This window comes from Anoplopoma fimbria, chromosome 19, assembly GCF_027596085.1.
Source record: "Anoplopoma fimbria isolate UVic2021 breed Golden Eagle Sablefish chromosome 19, Afim_UVic_2022, whole genome shotgun sequence".
Lineage (NCBI taxonomy): Eukaryota > Metazoa > Chordata > Actinopteri > Perciformes > Anoplopomatidae > Anoplopoma > Anoplopoma fimbria.
This window is the reverse complement of record NC_072467.1, coordinates 6815847-6833940: the sequence shown is the minus strand read 5'-3', so window position 1 is coordinate 6833940 and position 18094 is coordinate 6815847. Positions and strand designations below refer to the sequence as shown.

At 41.6% G+C, this 18094-nt stretch overlaps 1 protein-coding gene across 1 annotated transcript; it reads left to right on the top strand.

Annotated features, from left to right (window-relative positions):
* Positions 1 to 8613: 8613 nt before the first annotated feature.
* Positions 8614 to 16624, top strand: slc1a2b (solute carrier family 1 member 2b). The gene is made up of 10 exons (XM_054619822.1): positions 8614 to 8755; positions 10493 to 10645; positions 10972 to 11222; positions 11534 to 11681; positions 12417 to 12543; positions 12743 to 12976; positions 13066 to 13260; positions 14015 to 14149; positions 14323 to 14587; positions 16553 to 16624. The coding sequence occupies exons 1-10, from the start codon at positions 8626 to 8628 to the stop codon at positions 16622 to 16624; spliced, it is 1710 nt and encodes a 569-aa protein (XP_054475797.1). The 5' UTR covers positions 8614 to 8625.
* The last annotated feature ends 1470 nt before the right edge of the window (positions 16625 to 18094 follow it).

The window sequence follows — 18094 nt, the reverse complement described above, 5'->3', positions numbered from 1 at the left end:
GCATATTGACTAGTGTGTGTTTGTGTGTGTGTTTGTGTGTGTGTGTGTGTGTGTGTGTGTGTGTGTGTGTGTGTGTGTGTGTGTGTGTGTGTGTGTGTGTGTGTGTGTGTGTGTGTGTGTGTGTGTGTGTGTTTGGTCGTGCGGCTTAGCTGGTTGATGTAATGAGCTGTGTGTGTGTGTATGTGTAGGAATGCCCTTTCACTGCGGGGTGGTGTGAGGAGACCGGGGCATGGCCACTGCTGCAGCCTGGGCTCCGTCCCTACAGACTGCAGTGTTTAATTAGTGAGAGAACATCCATCCTCCTTAGCGCTCTTATTGGCAAATCCTGAGTGAGACTGTAACCCCCTCACCCCCCTCCAATACCATGGGACTGGACCAACTGAGATTTATGACCATGTATTGTACTGACACAAATGTGAGCGAGAAGAAGGATAGACAGTGATGGTTAAGTGCACGTATCGTTCACGTATATTTACATTTGCGAGTGTGGCAGGTGAGTCTAGTGATGTATGAAACGTGATTTGTGCACTAATCCCATTTCACAGGGCCAGCTGCCCAACACAGATGTCAAATCTTCTTGTATCCACAGATAACCTGATAACACAAAGCCGTTCAGATAGACTACTGTATATGTAGAGACATGCCCCATCTTATTCTCCACTCGATTGATTATTTTAATCTGACCTCCGTCGAACCCTTTCTTTTCACCATCACCTATTTTTCTCATCTGTTGACACCTTGTTCTTTTGTCTCCATCCTTAGCTTTATCAGCCACACCTTCCCTTTTCAACCCTCCCCCTTTTTCCTTTACCCTTCCCCCATACATTGTAACACATCTATCTTTATTTGGCATTCTTGCCGTTTTTCACCCCCCACCCCCCACCCTTCCCTCTGTCTACTATATGCCTCTCTATCTCTCTCTCTCTCATTCCCCTCTCAGCAAGTAACGGGTATACCATAGCAATGGATGTAGTAGGGGGTGGGGGTGGTCCTGCCTTTCTGGCAGATTTAATGAGCTCCTGTGGGGATCAGACTGAAGCCATCAAAAGCTGTGTGCTGCTATATAGCCAGCTCATTTAAACAGATGCGCCTTTGCTAATGATAGCATCGCTTCATATGCAGCCGGCATGAACGCATGAGCAGCTATAGGAGAAAATAAATGAGTATGTCTGCAATAGGTGTGTAGCCCTTCAGTTGAATAGAGGGGGTCGCGGGGAGGTACAGCGTGAAAAATCTCACATGACTATGTTTGATCTTTTTTTCTCTGCTGACCTTTCATCTGTGCAGCTTTAGGGAAAAGATGGGGGCTGGGATAGAGGATGGTGGGCGGGTAGTAACAAAATCTTTTTGGTTGCAGCTTTGAAGGACACCAATGAAAACAGCATGACAGTTAACACTCTCAGATCATGATGGAGGAAGGACGGAGAGTTACACAAGCTGAGACATGTAATATGAATGCCAGAGCGTTTTGGGGGATACAAACTTTGAATGCAACAAAAAAAACTGAGAAAGGAGGGGACCTAAAGGAGGAGATGAGTGTATGTTTATGATTGAGTGCCCAACTGTAGACCTGGCCATTATGTGGGTTGTGGGTGGATTGGATCAAACTAAATCTCTCTGCAGATTTTATCCACATAAATGGGAATCAACCAATTCAGCCCTATGACACCCACTCCCCAGCATAATAGGCTGTTAGCACATAATTACAGTGGGACTGGTCACATCTGAGAGACCTATGCAGACTACAACACTAGCCTCAGGATTCCCAGAGGCTCTCTCTAATGACTGCCTCATTATGGACACAAAGAGTTGTGCCAAACAAAGGGAAACCTTAGAGGATGCTGAAGGACCAGCACATACAGTATGGTTCAATCAGGAGTTGCCAGGATGCTGATGCCTCCTGATTTTGAAATAGAATTGCAAAGATGTGATGAAAGCATATGAACGGGAGTTTGTGTTACAGCTGTAACATACAATGTAAGATGCATTTTGCTAATTGCAGCACATGATGGACAGTTACTGAAAGAAGGTTTGTGTTCTTCAGTAGAAATATTACAGAATGATACATAGACACAAAAATCTGCTTAATAAGGGAAATTTGCTCCCAGAGGTCAATGTACTTTATTTTCATGTCTACATTTTGTAGAAAAGTGTTACATGCTAATCATTTGACAATACTGTTACTTTGGAGAACACTTGGTAGCTTCAGTGCTGGAACGCTGCATGCAAACCTTATGATCACTTAGGATCGGGTGCGGTAAAAGCAGCTCCTTTGGCAGCTCAGATCATCGTGAACTGAGGCCTCAAGCTGCGCTACTGACCGTGGTACTGAATGGTTGCCCTGCTACCCTATATCTGTAAGGAAGAGTTAACCCTCCATTGTTGGAGTTCCCCTCCATTTATTTGTGCAAAGTTCTGATCCACACTAGTACGAGGTAAATCATTAAAAAATGTACTCATTTATTGTGCTGGAATTGAATCAGCAAAAAAGCAGCAAATTGTTTGGAATTACAGTTAAATGTCCTTTACAATCACAGTTACTTGCTCTATATTTATTGATTAACCATTCCGCAGTCATTCAATCAGAAAACAGTCAGTTATGGGGTATGGAATGGACTGAAATCTGCTCTATTTGATGTGCAGCTCCTTTGGCTATGTGACAGTATTCTCACTCCATAGTTCATTTGGAAGTGGTTCAAGACAGCTTCCAAGTAGACCACTGAGTGACTCTGCACACCTACATTTGTCTGGGGTCACTCTCTGAAATAAACCAAATCAAACCGATAAAGGTGTCTGGTTCACCGATATTTCCTGTAATAGTGGATTTAGGATCACCAAGGTTTGACCAAGTGTGTGCTATTGGATGAGTAAATTGAGAACCGGTTGTGATACATGAATATGTGCACATAGTGGATACACATAAACACATTTAAAGGATTATTTTGCTGAGCAGAGGTAGATGTGAAACTCCCAACCATAATAATATAATACTTTTTTTTACCATCATCTATTTGATATACTGGGAAAGCCCGGTGCTGATCGTGGTCTGGTATTTGGGGTTGAATCTACACAATGTTTTAAGTCAGCTTCCTGATGAGAAAGTATTTGCCATGGTCCCTTCTATTCATAGCAGATATTGGGTCTTAGCAAGCAGCACTCTTTTTGTTTCGCTACTGAAAAACAGTGGGTTACACTGCTGATGGAATAAACCAGATTTGCATAACAGTCCACACATCTCTCTATCACTATCTATCACTGCATCCATTTATCCCAACAACCATCTAGGGATACATAATTGAGAGGCATTGAATGACAAAGCTTCCCCTTCTTCGGGTGCTGGAATTTATCTCCCACTTCCTATGCGCAGCACAACCTGAAGTGTTTGCTGAGAGCCTCATTTTGGGGGGGCTTTTTCACAGCTCCTAGGCAGCCAGTATGTGTGAGCCCATTTTTTCCCACTGCATGGCAAGTGGCTGCGAGGCCCCAGGGGGGAGGGGGGCCAGATATATCCGGAGCCTGGCATAGCTCCAGTTGTCTTTACCTCACAGTATATTGTGATGCTCCAGTCATGATAACGGCATCAGGCCCCTGGAGAGACCAGTGGGAAACCTAATTTATATCTTCCTCTTTGCTATTGCATGGATCCCGACAACCTGAATTAGCAGAGTATAACACACAACAGGTCACTAATGCAAACTTGTTAATCATTACGTAAGCACATGTTGTGGGTGGTAGAGTGGCATAGTATGGCAAAGCCGCTGACTGAAGCTCATTAATTATGCGGGATGGACACCAGAGAAGCTCTTTTTGGAAATGGCCAGAAGTTTCTAAAAGTATTCAAATGCGTAATGTTATAATACATCTCTATCTATGAAACCAAATGTTCTTTGGTGATGGCTCTATCCATCTGCTAATCTTTCAAGCTGAATCCCATCTTTAAATGGTGTGTGTGCAGGCTATGTGTTTGTGTGCGGCTTCCCATTTCCCCTTCATCCCCTTCTCCCTAAGCCGCAGAGTGTTGCTAGGACAACCCCTCGTGGTCCTTGCTGCATCGCAGCGGCCCTCAATGCCAGCACTCAGGGAACCTCCTCGCACTGGGAAGGCAGCATAAAATCGGGATAATCGCCGTCGATTATGGGACACAATGGGCTGCAGCTTCTGAAAGATTCATTCATCCCGGAAAAAGAGACTGTGGAAGGGGAAAGAGAAAGGGGCCCCTTGGTCCCTCCGCTGCTCTCCCACGGTGGGCACAGGCATGACATCAGCGGCCTGAAAGAACTGGCATTCTGGACATGCCCACTCCCCTCCCCCTCGCTAAACCCTTACACCCCCTCCCATTTGAACCCCCTCCCTCCTTTTCTCGGCCATGCCAGTTTGGATGCAGCGCTTGGCTGGGCGAGTAGGGGCCACTGCCGCTGTTTGCGTGTGAAACAAAGCCCCACAGAACGAAGAGAGAGGAAGCGGAGAGCTTCACATGGTACCAGCCAAGAGCAGGGATGGCTGCCTCAGCCTTCCCCTCACAGGCCCCTCTTTTGGCTGAGAGGTGCTGGTGTGACCCCAGTACCCCTTTCTCCCCCACTGTCCCTTTTACTCCCCCTTGTAACCCCTTCTTCTCTGTACTACTCTCTCGCTTCCATCCTGAAACCACTCTCTCTTAGCTGAGAGGCCCTTTCAATTAGTATGACATGTCAAGGGATTTAGGATGAGTGATTTCTCATGACACAACCTTTGCCGACAGGGATGGGATTCCTCCAGCTTTTGTTGTGCAGTTGGTCATTTGTTTGAAGAGGAAATAGCTTTCCAACACATTTCTCTAATTAGAATAATGTGATACTGCTCAATACAATGTGAAGTCCCATGCTGCTGGGAGACTGGAGGGAAATCAGCGTGACACCATCCTCACATGAATCACTTGGTCATTTGTGCTTTGGAGTTCAGCACTTTGGAGTTTTGTTGAATAGTTGGGATACGTAAATCTATATGTTGGAGTGTGTGTGATCTTATTTTGCCAGAATCTTTAAAGATTTTTTCACTTAGTAAATTATTTTTGTAGAGATCAAAACTAAACAAGTATATGTAAGTACCTAACATATTTTTTTATCAAATTCTTTGGAAGATTGTGACATAACCATTTACATAAATCCAAAGAGTGACATAATATGTTGTAGCGAGAGCAGCAAACATTAACTCTCATCTGCTGTCCATCAGGATGACCTAAAGGCAGCATTATGACATTAACCATTCCATCAGTCATTCCTTTATCGTTTATTCCCCTCTCATCAAAAGGGCTACTTACAAAACACTACTGTACTGTCCGTATTGTTCCATTAGCAGGCACCGTCGTGATCTTCTCTAGCAGTCTGGCCTTTCCCCCACTATCCCATGTAGCTGGATGAGTCTGGGAGCGTACTCTCTGGGGGGATTACAGTGTCCAGGGAATGGAGGGTCTCTGAGGGATTTGACTCTGAAGCTATTGACTCCTCCCTCCACTTCTTATTTTTGTATTATTTATTTCTAGGTTTGTTGGATGTGTGTGCATGCTCTGTGTGCGTGTGTGCTGTGGTGTTTAGCTGTTTGTGGGTGGTGGTGGAGTCAAGGGGTGGGGGCTGACGGGGGTTTGCAGACTTCAGGATGGGGCAATTCAGGTTGCTGTGGCTGTGACTGGGTCTGTCCTCTGGGCTGCGTTGACTTGCTCCTCTCTGGATGCTTTGGAAGAGCTTGTGGACAGCTGAGCGCTGCTAGCTGTCAGCAGAACTCTGCTTTGGATGGAGCAGTTGCAATCCTACTAACGATTCCTTGAGCTGAATCACTCTTAAATTCCAAAGGCTAGAGATTTGATCCTGGTCAATGTATATAGCACTTACCTCAACTCCAGGAGAAATGAAGTAAGTACTCGCATCGCATTTGTAGTTTTAGGTGTAATATACTTTTACTTTCTCTCTTCATTGTCTTTTTATTGATTCAATGCAAGCAATTTTATTTTCTGTAAAAGTCAATGGTGAACATGAAAAGCTCCTATAATTTAAGCAACAAAATATACAGGAACCTCTCTTTTGTAACTGAAAGACAAAAACTTTTTTGATTGTATATCACCTCGGTTGAAACCAGATGTTGTTCTGTTAAGGCCTTTATTAATTCTTCATGGCTTAGCGGTCCTGTAATGAAATTAATCTGATTTAGCCCCTGGCTAAGATTAACCGGTTTATAAAATGATCCCATTAGAGACTGAAAAGAAGAAACTGTTTGGATGTGTGTGTGTGTGAGTGTGTGAATGTCCTTTGAACTATGAAGTTCTATGGGACTTTCATGTTCTTTATTTGTTTTTATATTCACAGTTTCTATAAGTGTAACTCAATGGATGCTGAAAATGTCCCAGCTTAAGATCTCTGATTTATTCTTTATGACAGAGAGAATCCATTCTAAACTCATGGCATTCAAAAGGAAAGCAAAAACGATTTACATAAGGAGTATTCCCCATCAAGTAAAATAATTCTTCAAAGTAAAAAAACACCTACTGATGTGAAATGACAGTTATCTGCTGTAGTCCATTATTCTTTGCTGTACATTTAAATTTTCATCGAACATTGGCTCACACAAGCCCACTCTCTCATCTGTCCTTCGCTTGGTGAGAGAGGCGCTAATGAGAGGATCATGACAGAATAATATCCGTCCCCTGTGACGTCCAACGTCTGCTTTCTCTTCATTTTAGTGCTAAAAATAGTGAAAGGGAGAGAAATGGGGGAAAATTCAATTAACAGCTCTCATCACTCTTATGGAATGGGAGGTAATGCCATTTTTTCTGGGTTTTATTCCTGGGGTTTTACTTATTTATTAAACTATCATCTGAAGCATGGTATAATGATGGCTACTGGTCGCCTGCTGTTTGCATGTATTTTCTGTATTTCACACTTCACTTTGAAATTAATAAGAGGAGACAGGACTGGTCCATCTGTGTGCCTGGAAGCTGACCAGGTGGTCTTCCTATAGCCAAGCTTACAAAGACGCAATGCACAAAGCTGGGGGAGGTGTGTGTGTGTCCGTGTGGAATTATTAGTGACTACTTACACAACAACAATAACAGCATAAAAAAGCCTTTGGTTGCAAGGAAGTTTTCCAAATGCCTATTGAGTTGAGCTCGCTGTATTGCCTTTGATCAAGTTTCAGCTTCAAAAAAACAACAACTTGACAGCCGCATGATTAATATCTATGAAGTGCTCTGACTTCATAGTAGTCTATGGGGGGAGGTGTTGAGGACAAAAAAAAAAATGTCTCCATTGAGGCTTCCATTTGTGAGTTCTAGGCCATGAACTCCAGGGGTGAGGTGAAAGGTCAGAGTCACATTATTTCTTCTTTGCTTTTCTTTGTAATTCATCACAGCAGACATTTTCATGAGCTTATTGGAGATGAATAGGAACACAGACACATTTCTTTTATCTCATAGACAAAAAGGATGTCAAACCGAGCAACTCAATTTGATATATTATTCTTGCAACTTGTTGAGCGGACGATGAATATAAAGCTCTTACAGAGTTACTGAACATCTTCCTAACTGGCATGTGACACACAGCTGGCTCTCCTCTTGCTTACAAACACATTCTCACCTCGCAAGGACCGCAGGAAGCTGCACTGTGCTGCCTGTAATGAGAAATCACTTTTCATTCAGCTAATTACGCTGCGTGACTGAGCCCCCTCTTCCTACTATTGTATTTGAGGTTTTGTGCGCTTCTAAATTTACTGTCACACAGTCATTACTGATACAGTGAATGTATAAGTGGGTGTATAAGTCAATAACAGTCAATATGTTTTCTTCTCCTCTCGGGAATTCATCAAACTTTTGTACTGTCAAGTGAGCATCTGTTTCACTTCCTCATCACTGTCTTAAATGGATGTCTAGATACACTCACTAGGAGGTATTTGTCTCTGGTTTTCTACACTGTGAACCTCAGTATTTTATTCAAAAAACATAGGCAATGATGATGACATGATGCATAATTTTAAATGATGAAATCCCCATAATTCATCTGGGATTAAAACTTGTACTCAGGATGCAATCGTCTTCACTGTTTGTTCCGTGTATGTGCATATAACAGTAATTTTTCTGAATGATAAAAACTATCCTGGAAATAATTTCCGTCAGTCAAATTGTATCAAATTCTCACAAAAACCCCAGCAGATTATTATTTAATCAAAATGCAGAACTTCTTTACATAAATCTTTTTAATGAACTGACTTCAGATGCTATGTGTCTGAAGTATCGCCCCCAAAGGAATGCAATTTTGCAAGCAGCAGCTTGTAGTCAGCTTCCATCTGTTGGATGCTATAGCAAATCATGGACAGTGTCGGAGTGACAGCTTGGCAACACACTTGAATGCTTAACATTTTTCACCATGCAGTGTTGTCTTTTTAACAATATCAGAGATATATTTTCAGAGACAGAGAAAGAGATCTGATTTCTGTATTATGGTCTGTATTTTAGTGTAGAGTCCACATAATGCCTGTTTTTTTCTCCAAGTGACCACACATGACAGAACATAACTCTGTAGTGTTTTTTAAGAGGTATAGCTTGATTCATTTTGTTTATAACAGTTCTTATTTGTTCTTTCTCTCTATCACAGTGCCAACAGTATGCCTAAACAAGTTGAGGTGAGGATGCACGAGAGTCACCTGGAGCCCATTGAGGCCAGGCCTCAGTCCAAATGTGCCCAAATCTGCTCCAAGCTGTTCAAGAACCTTCTGCTCACGCTCACCATCCTCGGTAAGTCACCTCGTTGCCGACGTATCAGTGTTCTGTTAACTCATAACTCAATTATGCAGCTTGCTGGTAATATGAGGAGGAGATGCCATCTGTGCCTGCTCAGCGTACCAGACAGTAAGATGACTGGGTGTCCTGACCTTCCCCAGCACCGTGCCACCTGTTGCTACCACACGCTTTCTGCAGCACTGGACATCCAGACAACAGCCTCTGGTGGTGCATGAAAATATTGTGATAAAAGCATTGGCTCAGGGTGCCACGGGGGAATTTAATAAATTGGGCACAAAAGTAGTCATGCAATTTCTGGTTATAGGCCCTGAATCCGATGTGTGTTAGACCAGCATATGTGCCTGTATAGTTTGCTGTGTCTGACAGCCATGTGGTCCCTCACAATCTTATACTGTATATCATTAATAAGTGTAGGCTATGAACCTGTTAAAACTGTATAAATACATATATGTGTGTACTGTATATTCTATTTAGCTGTGTTTGTGCCTGTCTATCTGTATCCTGCTTGCATGGATGTGTGTTTGTGTGAGCATGTGTAATGTGTACATCTCACCCCACTTGGCAGGACTCTCGCAAAGCAAGTGAGCCAGCATGATCATTGATCATCTGTCACTTGGCAGATCAGAGCCTGAATGGGAACTTGCAAATTGGCCAAAGAGAAGGCAGGAAATCAAGTGCCATCCAAAACCCTTGGGTGTGCAGAATCCACGGGATACTGCTAGACTGGAGAATAGATTGAAGCACAGAGGACAATTTACAATTAAAAATGCTGCAGGGCTTTTGATTCCAGTGTGTGTTATTAGACAATGTCTCGGGCCTGTGATCTTTGGCAGTGGTGTGGCAGTAGAGGAAGTGCAGCCCCGGGGGGGGGGCATGCTGGAGTGTGTGGCCTGAGATGGACAGACACAGAGGCCAACTACCGGGCCTGGTAGGCTCGGCTACAGAGGGCTAGGAGTACACAGAGGTCATCTTTACCTTCAGGGACAGAAACACTGTGTTGCATGAACACAGTGGAAAAGCATATGTCAAGGGTCAACAGTGGCTTTGTTAGCGAGAGGCTGATCTGAGGAATGACACTGTTTCAAGCAATAGATAGTGAATGGAGGCCAGAAGACAGGTTAGGTAGCAAACAACCAACTGGATGGCATAAATATCCCAGTGAGGAATTGGCTGAACTACTTCCTTTCCCTCCTTTTATTGAAATATTTTATTAGTCTCTTTTACTTGCCCTGCTACAAAGTAAAAAAAGGAATCCTCGAAAACATTTTGGGTTTGCTGAGATTACAGATGCTTCACCGGGGAATCTGACATGCTGCCTCCTCCCTACTGCTTCAAAGAGATAGGATCTTAATCCTCCATGAGCTTTACTCTCTCTCAGCAGGTTTTTGGTTTTATCTTCTCAACCCACTGTCCTTTTTAAGCATGTAGCAGACAGCCTGTTGTACAGCTCCTAAAAAATGAATCGATAGGACCGGAGTCAGTTATTAAGGCTTCTTTATGGAGATAATCATAACTCATTTTTTATTTCATAGATTATATCAAAGATTTTCCCATAAACAGAGAATACAACCATGAGAAATTACTTTAATTTTTAAATTCAAATTTAGTATCTGATTTTATCCTCTGTGACTTCTCAATATCTGACTTTGATATCTGATTTCCGATTCTCTTCTATTTTGCCGTTATACACTCTTGCAGTTTCGCTCATTCACACTCTTCCTTGCACTACAGGTGTGATCTTGGGAGCTGTATCAGGGATGCTGCTTCGTGTCGCCTCCCCGATCCACCCAGATATCGTCATGGTGATTGCTTTTCCCGGTGACATCCTGATGAGGATGCTAAAGATGTTGATCCTGCCACTCATCATCTCCAGTTTAATCACAGGTGCAGTGTGACTGATCACTTATGGCAAATACATACATTAATACAATAATATGGGATATTTTGAATCTATCTTAATCTACATATTCCACTGCTGTAATACAACAACAAAAACCCTGTTATGACTGTGATTCTAATTCTGAAATCATAAATGACAGTAATTGTAATACATCATGCCATGCATCATGCACATGATCAAACACTATTATGCAAGCCCTTAATGGTATTTGCATCCAAGCTTCATAGCCTGCAGTATTAATTCAACATTACCATTTAAATAAGTCAAAGTAATTACCAGGTAAACACAATCTTGCTATTTTTGGCTGCAGGTCTGGCTGGCTTGGATGCCAAATCCAGCGGTCGCCTTGGAACCAGAGCTATGGTCTACTACATGTCCACCACTATTATTGCTGCTGTCCTGGGAGTCATCCTGGTGTTAGTCATCCACCCTGGCAACCCCAAACTGAAGGAGAATCTGGGCCAGGGCGAGAAAAACGATGAGGTGTCCAGTTTGGATGCCTTCTTCGATCTGATCAGGAACCTCTTCCCAGAGAACCTGGTGCAGGCTTGTTTCCAACAGGTAATTGACGATGACAATAACAAGATGATACACACGATTTAATGCTGAAGTTTGACTATCAGTGCAGGTGCTAGATGCTTAGAACGTCTGTCTGTGACATCTGAAAGTCACTGTTGTGTCTTGGATGAGCATCACTTAATATCGAATATCATTTGTCGCCGTAATCAAGTTAGAGAGATTCCCAAGCTTGTTTGTCTGGAACAAAACATGATCAGAACAGTTGAGTGGTCTTTTGTCATAAGACACATCATATGTGATTCCAGTATTGTTCATCAAACTCAGTAGTAGTATGTTTCCTTCTTTAAATTCAGATCCAGACCGTCACGAAGAAGGTGGAGGTGATTATCGAGGAGGATGTCAATACAACGGCTGTAGAAGGCTTGTTGGCTAACATTACCAAGGAGCCTCAGTTCATCGTCACAAAGTCCCTTCAGTTCAAAAGTGGCATGAATGTTCTCGGTATGTAAAAACAATCAGTACCTGAACTGCAACAAAAAAAGAGTCTATAGCAATGCCTTCGTGAGGCTGCACTTTGCTTTGAGTTTAACACTAATATCAGCATGCTAACATGCCAACAATGACAATGCTAACAAGATAATGTTTAACAGTTACAATATTTTGCATGTTCACTGTCTTAGTTTAGCATGTTCGCTTGCTAACATTTGCTAATTAGCACTAAACATAAGCTGATGGCAATCAGCATGTCAATAGTTTTGCAGAAATTTGGTCATAAACCAATGTATACAAACACATTTCAAATGTCATAGCAATACATCCAACAGCTGTTTAGACATTTCATTGAAAACCACAAGTGTGAACCTTACAGGACAAGTTAAGGGATCACCAAAGTCATTAGGATTCATTCTCTGGGCACAATGAATATCTCTACCAAAGGTCATTGGCAATTCATCTAATAGTTGTTGAGAATTTTCAATCTGGGCCAAAATTGTGAACTGAACAACCGGCCAATTGTCACCCCAAGGACCATGCTGTTAGCTTGGCTAAAAATCAAAACAACATTCACAGTATCACATTTACAGAATTTTGCAATAGCAAATATCTGGACGAACCAAATTTATTTGGCCGTTAATGAAAAACTTCTCATCTCCTAATAATTAAATCCTCATGGGGTAATCATCTCATTTGTTCACACTGGTGTTTAAAGTTTCATACATTTATGATTTTCTGTCACAGGTATGATTGGCTTCTTTATTGCATTTGGCATCTGCATGGGCAAGATGGGCGAGAAGGCCAGACTCATGCTTGAATTCTTCAACATCCTCAATGAGATTGTGATGAAACTTGTCATCTGTATCATGTGGTTAGTATCACTTAAGAATCTCATTGACTCATTTTGAAACTCAGTTATTTTGAGCCAGAAATAACTGTTGATGCCAATTCTTTTCTCAAGTCATTACATTTTAAAAGATTTTAGCTATGTAAAACTGAAAAAAATTGCGTCCTGACAAATTCTTTGTCTTCTGTATTTAGAGTAATAACTAACATTTTTCTTTTGTCAGGTACTCTCCCTTTGGTATTGCCTGTCTTATTTGTGGTAAGATCATCTCCATCAAGGACCTGGAGGTGGTGGGCAGGCAGCTGGGCATGTACATGGTGACTGTGATTGTTGGCCTCATAATCCACGGAGCAATCTTCCTGCCCAGCATCTACTTTGTTATTGTCAGGAAAAACCCCTTCACCTTCTTCCTGGGGATCTTCCAGGCCTGGATCACTGCCCTGGGGACAGCCTCCAGGTCAGTATCAGAATGAATGGATTGTTTTTTTGTGATGTTTCTACAGTTGATACAAACTATAACCTACCTGCTTCTGCTTTTCCCTCCAGTGCTGGTACACTGCCTGTCACCTTCCGTTGTCTGGAGGAGAACTTAGGTATTGACAAAAGAGTCACTCGTTTTGTCCTCCCAGTCGGTGCCACCATCAACATGGACGGAACTGCTCTGTATGAGGCGGTTGCAGCCATCTTCATTGCCCAAATGAACGGCATCCACCTTGACCCTGGTCAGATTATCACCGTCAGGTCAGGAGACACTCATGATTTGTTTATCCTTGAGCTTCAAACATATCAAATTTATCAGTTGATGTCATTTGCACTGTATAAGTCTATGTATTCAATGTCAAGATAAATGTTGCAAAATGATTGAAACTTCCATTATATTTCAACAATCCCCAAAGCGAAATAGGCTCCTTAAATTGACTTAAATTTGCTTTTCTCAGTCATAACAATAAGGATTGTAATTCCCATTATTTAAAGAGGGTTTAAATGGAGCCCTGAGGAAACACATTTAGCTCTTAATAAATGAGGAAAAACACAGCAGCAGCGAAGGGGCTCTGTGGCTCCAAGCAGCAACATTAGAGAAGAAATTTACAGTCGAGCAAATAAACCACAAGGAGGAACTGACAACATATGCCAGTGCCGTGTCTCATGCTACGCAGGAAGACAAACACCAATCTGTAACTATCTTTCCCAAATGCTGATCTGTTAATAGAGTGAGTCAAGGATGGACGACCTTCAGCTTGACATTTACATGGCATATCAATCAATGAAACCCTTGAATTAAACATCCCATCTCTCACATTTAAACCTCTCATCACGTGTGATGGAGGACCTACTCTGGTGCTCTTCAGCTGCTGCTCTTATATACAAGTACCATAGAGAATGAATGTCTTCATGTGTAGCTGTGTTCACGTTTGTTGGTGTTTGAAGAGTTGTGGCAGGGTGTGATGGGTTTGGAAAACGTGACTGACTGCTGCTTCGCTGTGATTTCATCCAGTCTTACAGCCACCCTGGCCAGTGTTGGAGCTGCCAGTATTCCAAGTGCTGGCCTGGTGACTATGCTCTTGATCCTGACCGCTGTAGGCCTACCAACCCAAGACATCAGTCTGCTGGTTGCTGTTGACTGGCTGCTGTGAGTTTCACAGGACCAAAACATATTTTGTGGTTAAATATGGATTTTTCCCTTTGCTTCTACATAATGTTTTGTTTTTTCATGCATCTAGGAAACCCTGCTAGTATATTCCCTCATTTGATAAGAGTGAAGTCTAGAAAATCATCCTTTCATCCTGGTTTCTCTGTCCTCAGCGATCGATTCAGGACCTCAGTGAACGTGGTGGGTGACTCCTACGGTGCAGGCATCGTGTACCACTTGTCCAAGGCTGAGCTTGAGGAGCTGGACGCGCACGCGGCCAAATCCGACGACATTGAAATGATGTCGAAGACCCAGTCTTATTACGATGACATGAAGAACCACCACGAAAACAATTCCAACCAGTGCGTCTTAACCACTACCGCTACCGCAACCTCTAGTGCCACTGCTAACAATTCTGTCGTAGTAGATGAATGCAAGGTACAATTAATGCTTACGGACATAGAGACTTCTATTTAACCCTCTTTGTTGTTGCATGCTCACCCTGCATGTTTGCTTGACTCTGTTTTGTTCATTGCATCTCTTTACATAATAATCTAAATACACCCACTGTTCTTTTAATACAGAAGTGTAGCACGAGAACCATAGATGCATGTGTACGTATATATTTCATTCTTCTGGAATAGCAGCTTTTGTGTTGAATGAACTTCCAAAAATGTTATGTGCTCAAGCCAAAAAGTTTCAACATTAAACAAACTATAAAATGATCCCAGTTCACTGCAAGAAAATAAGGGGTACTTCAGCTCCTGCTCTGTAGTTAGCCTTCTCAGATGGCTGTAACCTGTTGGGGATCGGCTCTTACTCAAAAGGCAGAACCAGATAATCCTCATCATGACCCTGAGGAATTATTTAGTAGCCCTCCAATCTAGGAAAGTTCACACTGCATCCATCTTCAAAAACAAAACGTCTCAATAGAACAATATTTTCCCTTTTCTATGATTAATTCAGTGTCCTTTTTCTTTTTGTTCAGCATAATATCTGGAGTGGTTAATTTTGCTTTATCTTAAAATGTAGGGGATTTTAATTTAACAGCTTTATTTCCAAAGGTTCCCCCTTTCCTGTAGGGAAAGTGTTACAGCTAATTAGTAGTTCATATATTCCCTATATATACACACTTCAACCACGCTGTCAGTGAGTCATTCCCAGTTGGGTTTTTGCATTTTGACACCAGCTATTTCTGTCCATTGTGAGAACTTCGTTGTGAAACCGAAAGCTGTGAAGCAGTTCCCATAATGTGTAACATAATGCACTTTGAATCCCTTCTTTGAATGCCTTCCAGGCTTTTAGAATAATATATTGGAGTTCAGAGTGCTTGTTCCCTGACACACACACACACACACACACACACACACACACACACACACACACACACACACACACACACACACACACACACACACACACACACACACACACACACACACACACACACACACACACACACACACACACATCCTGGCGGTAAAGGTCTACTGATGAACCTATTCATTTATTAAAGGATGAAAGGTGTTGCCTAGCAACGCTGGCAACCTGTCACTTAAGTGATCTGTCCATAGTAAAAAAGTTAGATCCTCCTATCTGAGTCTCTATTTCTGAAAAGATATTTACATATAAATGTGACACAAAGGCTTGCTATTTCAAGTAACCGTAACCACTATGACATTTTTTTCTGTATTCTGGTCTGTATTGCCTGTAAATAGTATGACTCACATTTCTAACCCTCTTTTCAAAGATGAAAACCACTGTAGGGTGCTTGCAAAATAGCTAACCTAACAATGCATTCATTATGTAGTTTTTGTACCTTGTTTTCAAAGTTATCTGTCTGTTTTGCATTCATTCATTGTATTTGTATTTTTGTTGAGTTTTTGGTCATTATAAATATGTGATCCGTTTCCAGCTCCATAAAATAAGCTCCACTCTTAGTACCTCCATAAGCACGGTCTTCAGTGGTCGTACAGGAGTTCCAGTATTCTTCCATAGTATTTGTATATTGCAAGATAGTTATGATACCTTAGAGGCAGTGTTTTATTGCCAAAGTACTATAGCTACAGCACCAAAATTACAGAAAATAATGTCCTAAATGGTATCCTGGCTTTACAGTTATACAATGTTTACAGGCATGTGTGTTATTTTAAATGATTTCCTCAACATATGACACTTAAAAACTAGGACATAGCAGCATTGATTGGCAAATTTGATTTTTAATGGCAAAGTAAGCAATATATTATGGTCAACCATGCTTTATGAGCTTGGTAAGTCTGATTGACCTATTAGATTGCCAGAAACTCAAGTGGGATAACTGAATTAGTTTTATTACAAATGAACTGTGTTTTTTTGTCTGTGCCTTGGATCAACTGTTTGGATCTCCCTGCTAACTGCTTACAGGTAACCTCAGCCACTAACGGCTCTGCTGCGGAGTGCACGCTTGTTGAGGAGGGACCATGGAAACATGAATAATGGCAGCACAGAGATCCCCTGCTCCTGGGCTCCACAAGCTTTCCTATCCGGTGATAAAAAAAGAGCAAAAAGTCACACGAACAGAACTACTAATTGTTTTTTACGTAGTTTTCTTTTTTTATTAGTCCCTTTAAAAGTTTTTGTAACTGTCTATCTGACTGATTTATAATACTAATTCATCTAACCGTGAAATTATAGCAGAGGTATACTTTACCTGTTAGAGCACAATTTTGTCCGTATAGCAGATACTTGCACAACATACTTCAAGGCTTGGGGAGGAAAGGAAGAGAAAAAAAGTTAGATAAGCTATTCCTAGCAATATATCTTGGTTCATTTATCAGAGATGTTATTAAGATGAGAGAAGAAGTTAGAGCATTAATCAGGGCATCAAATGTAATGTTTGTACTGAGCTTCCTTGAATTTCAGCCCTGTCAGTACCATTAAATGTGTGCATAAGGCCACTGCTTTTCCTTATCAGCTCAGTCTCTCATCTAAGAACAACACTTTTGATTCTCAAACTGTCAGAGACTTTAAACTGACTCTGACCACATTTGCCCAATATTACCCGCCATCCAGCAAACTGATGAAAGGCAGGAGGCAGGGAGAACAGTAAAGAACAGAATAACCACACTGAGCCTCATAACCTACAAGGACATTCACAGTGGAATTATAAAGCACAAACCATACCATGGACACCATTTTCTTGTACCCCCCTTTTGTTTTCCTTTTTTATCCTGGTTTAAAGGAAAGGGACTTCTTTGTCCTCATGTAACCTGTTGAGTGAGATGTAAATGTTGTTCGTGTGTGTGTGTTTGTGTGTGTGAAAGAGAGAAATAGAGCTGGAGTTAAGAACATGACCAAGTTAAGTATAGGGACCAAACAGGCAGGAAATCAATCAACTCACAGAGGCCTTTGAACTGCCTCCGTGATGTCACTCACAACACATCATTCAGTTTTCTGACATTTATGTCCATTAATGACTGGCTGGCAAAGCAGTTGATATTACCACAATTTCTGATTAAGCCTCAAAGCTAAGAAAATCACTGCCCTAAATATGAAACTTCCCCCCAAACAATGTTTTGAGATGCCAATGAAATTAGGAAAAGATTAGGAGCCAAAGGGATTGTTGTAAAAACAAACAATAATTCATAATTGACATAATTTTTCTGTGCTGAATAATTTGTAGCACAGAAAAAGATCATATAAAGCACAAACAAAGTGATAGAGCACAAATAAAGCCAATGAGGATACTTTTCAGTCAGTGGCATAATCAAAGTCATGCACATTAATGTTTCATGTCAACACATATTGTATTCCAAGTTGAAATTTTAGAATTTAAAAACACAATAAGGGACAGCGGAAGATACTCAGGCTTGTATGTTTACTCTTTAACATGGAAAAAAATGTGTAACCCTAAAATGTTTACTTCATCACTATAAAGTTTCAAAAAATGTGCTCTTAGCGGCATCT